This window comes from Propithecus coquereli, unplaced genomic scaffold, assembly GCF_000956105.1.
Source record: "Propithecus coquereli isolate 6110/MARCELLA unplaced genomic scaffold, Pcoq_1.0 Scaffold164, whole genome shotgun sequence".
NCBI lineage: Eukaryota > Metazoa > Chordata > Mammalia > Primates > Indriidae > Propithecus > Propithecus coquereli.
The window spans coordinates 4,349,637-4,353,186 of NW_012140969.1; the positions used below are offsets into that span (position 1 = coordinate 4,349,637).

Consider the following 3,550-nt stretch of genomic DNA (forward strand, 5'->3'; position numbering starts at 1 on the left):
TATATATTTTTAGTTTTCCAGATCATTTCTTTCTATTTTTAGTAGAGATGGGGTCTTGCTTTTGCTCAGGCTGGTCTCGAACTCCTGACCTTGAGCGATCCACCCACCTCAGCCTCCCAGAGTGCTAGGATTACAGGCATGAGCCACTGTGCCTGGCCCCCATTCATTCTTTTATTTATTCCAACACATACCACTTTTGAGTGCTTACTGGGTGCAAGGCACTGATGCAGGTGTGGGGAATATGGTCCCTGTGGAGCTGATTTTCTGATGGGGGACCCACAGGTATAGACACACTAAATAATATCTAAGTAGTTTGTCAGATGTTGATAATTGCTGAGTAGAGAATGAAGCAGGGAAGGTGGGTGGGGGGGTGCAATTTTAAATAGGGGAAGGTGGTCAGGGAAGGCTTCACTGAGGTAGTGACATTTGAGTGAAAACCTAAAAGAGACAAGGAGGGAGCCATGTGGATATCTGGGGACAGCATTGCAGACAGTGGGAAGAGCATGTGCAAAGGCCCTGAAGTAGGACTTCACCACATCCCCTACTTCTTTGGTTGTGTCTTTCAGTGAGTGGCAGCATCCGGAATGTCACCCTGCCTGACCTTCACTGGGGTCCCTGTGAGCTGTGGGTGATGGCATCCACCATGGCAGGGCAAGGCCCACCTGGTCCCAGCCTTCGGCTTCACCTGCCAGGTAGGGTAGGAGATCTGCTCCTCTGGGAAGGGGTGGCGTGTGGCATCATTAGTATGGCTTTAGTGGGTGGACAACCTTTTGACTTGGGGGGATTATTATTATTTTAGAGACAGGGTCTTGCTCTGTTGGGGGCAACATTGATGATGATGATGATTTTGTGGTTTTGATGGGAGGGGAAACTTGGCTTTCAGGAAACCCAAAATATGCGCTCCCTGGGGACAATTCCTGACTATGCCTCAGGGGCATTTTGATTCTGCTAAATGCTGTTGTGTATTATCAGGCAATGTGTGTGTGTGTCTCCGACAATTTCACACCATCCCCAAACTTGAAAGAGTGGGGTTGTATTCACAAGTCCCACCCCCACTCCAAGATTTCCCCCAGCCTCACCCATGTATAAGCCCCGCCCATGTATAAGCCCCACCCATGTATACGCCCCTCCCATTTATCAGCATCCCTCCTCCCAGCCCCTCCCATCCACGAGCCCTACTTGCTCCCTCTCCCTGGTAGCCACAAGTTCTCTCCTCCCTGCCCCGCCAGATAACACGCTGAGATGGAAAGTTCTGCCAGGTGTCCTGTTCCTTTGGGGCTTGCTTCTGATAGGCTGTGGCCTCGGCCTAGCCACCCCTGGAAGGTGAGGCCATCACATCTGCGGGTCTCTGCCCAGGTGGGGAGGACAGCTAGGCGTCAGCTGAGCTTCCAGCCAGGTTGCCGGGAGGCCTCGGGGCTCTGGAAGGCTTATAGGCCCTGCAGCCTGGGCATGGGTGTCTGGCCCCACCTGGCTTCCCTGCCTTGACTCTTACCTGCTCGCCAGGTGCCGCCACCTGTGGCACAAGGTGCTGCCCCTCTGGGTCTGGGAGAAGGTTCCTGATCCTGCCCGCAGCAATTCTGGCCAGCCGCACATGGAGGTGAGCCAAAGAGTGGCTTCTGGGAGCCCTCTAGGGGGTTGGGGGATCCCGGGACTGTGGGGAGTGGGTTACAGGGGGTGGGGTGGGGACGGGGACAGGATTTTAACCTCATCTCTTCCCAGGAGGTGCCCCAAGCCCAACCCATTGGGGACTTGCCCATCCTGGAAGTGGAGGAGATGGAGCCACCGCCAGTTTCAGAGCCCTCCCAGGCCTCCACCCTGCTTGACTCTGGGTATGAGAAACACTTCCTGCCCACGCCAGAGGAACTGGGCCTTCTGGGGCCCCCCAGGCCCCAAGTTCTAGCCTGAACCTTACCTCAGAGGCTGGGAGCTGCGAACCAGGCAGGAAGGGTGCTCATGTAGCCTGCACCCCCCAGCCCTCTTGACAGATGAAGACACTGAGGCTCAGAGAGGCTGAGTCACTTTCCTGAGGACACCCAGCCTAGAAGATCTGGGATTGAAGGCTCCCTACAGAGAAGGGCCTGGCCCTAGTAGGGAAGACATGGATGGATTAAAGAACACAAAGAAATTGAGCAAGAAATTGAGAGTGGCAGCTGCCTCCCAAAATCTGTCCTTCTGCTGTAACAGAACTGCATTTGGAGTCGGCTGCAGTGAAATGGGCTTATAGTCCCAGCCACTCGGGAGGCTGAGGCAGGAGGATCGCTTGAGCCCAGGAGTTTGAGGATGCACTGATGCCACTGCACTATAGCCTCAAACAACAGCAACAAAAAACTGCATCTGGGCACCATTCCAGCCTCCCTGCAGCTAGATGCAGCCGTGGGCTGAGTTCTTGACAACAGAACTTGGGCAGAAAGGACATGTGCCAACACTGGAACTGAGTGGACCTTTAAAACACTGGGTGGGGGCCCCTCTGCCCTCTCTTCCCTTTCCTATGAGCTGGAACATACATGGGCTTGTGATCTGGCTTTAGCCCTACCCCAGAGGAGGGTGGGGCAAGACATGGAAAGGAACCTGAATCCCTGAATGACCACATGGATCAGAGTCATGGAGACAAATAAACATTTATGTTTTTGTAGCTACTGTAGCTTGAGGTCTTTGGTTACAGCAGCTGAATCTATACTCTCGCTGATCCCTAATCTTTGACTCTAGCAGAGTTAAGCCCTCAAGTTCCCACCAGGAGATGATGGAGTGATTCTGTGCCCACAACACACACATTCAAGCAGTCGAGTGCTTTCACGTTTTATTTTCAAGTATAAAGGCTTCATTGCAGAAGGGGGCCAGGGTCACAGGCAGTGTGGGCAAGGGGTCCGGAAGCCCAGGCATAGGTGGATGTGTGGGTCAGCTGGCTTCCAGGTACCAGAGCCAGTCCCGTGTGCCCTGTCTGCGCGTGGGACCCTCTGCTGGACGCCAAGAGGCCGAGGTAGCTGTGAGAGGAGCTGGGCGTGGGGTGGAGGCACGCAGGCTCACATGACCACGCAACACTGGCACGTCTTTTGTTTAGGGCCGCTTGCCTCCTCGCCCTCGGTGGGAGCAGGTGGCTCAGGCTGCCGCGCAGGTGCATAGGTGGGCACGGCACGGGCACTGGGGTTGGCGCTGGGCCCCTGACCCTGAAGCAGTGGCTGGCACTCGGTGGGCTGCTCTGGGGCTGGGGTCTCTGCCAGGAGGGGCGTGGCATGCCCTGAGGGGCCCTCAGCAGGGGCTTGGGGCTTCACTGCTGCCTCCTCCAGGGAGCCTTCTTGCTTCTCCTGGGACTGTGGTCCTCCCTCCTCTGGTCTCGGCTCCTTGTCAGCCCCAAGGGGACTCCCTGCCTTGCTCACCTCCTCTGCCTGGGACTCGATTTCTTTCCTGGACTCTTTCTGCTCTTCTGGACTCAGATCTTCCCCAGCCCCTTCGGTCTTCTCTGCCTCCGCTGTCCCCTGGCCTCCTTTCCTCTCTGCCTCCGATGTCCCCTCACCTCCTTTCCCCTCTGCCTCCGCTGTCCCCTGGCCTCCTT

The 3,550-nt window shown here is 55.9% G+C and overlaps 2 protein-coding genes across 2 annotated transcripts in view; one reads left to right on the plus strand and one right to left on the minus strand.

Moving 5' to 3' along the window:
• IL27RA (interleukin 27 receptor, alpha) overlaps positions 1-2,259 on the plus strand; it is a 17,741-nt gene extending 15,482 nt beyond the window's left edge. The window contains exons 11-14 of the mRNA XM_012641368.1: positions 567-692; positions 1,230-1,323; positions 1,504-1,597; positions 1,720-2,259. Of these exons, the coding sequence (XP_012496822.1) occupies positions 567-692; positions 1,230-1,323; positions 1,504-1,597; positions 1,720-1,905 (500 nt within the window). The 3' untranslated portion in view covers positions 1,906-2,259. The remainder of the gene's footprint in view (positions 1-566; positions 693-1,229; positions 1,324-1,503; positions 1,598-1,719) is intronic.
• Positions 2,260-2,782: 523 nt separating this feature from the next.
• Positions 2,783-3,550, minus strand: part of PALM3 (paralemmin 3) — a 13,354-nt gene continuing 12,586 nt past the window's right edge. The window contains exon 7 of the mRNA XM_012641261.1: positions 2,783-3,547. Coding sequence (XP_012496715.1) covers positions 3,021-3,547 — 527 coding nt within the window. The 3' untranslated portion in view covers positions 2,783-3,020. The remainder of the gene's footprint in view (positions 3,548-3,550) is intronic.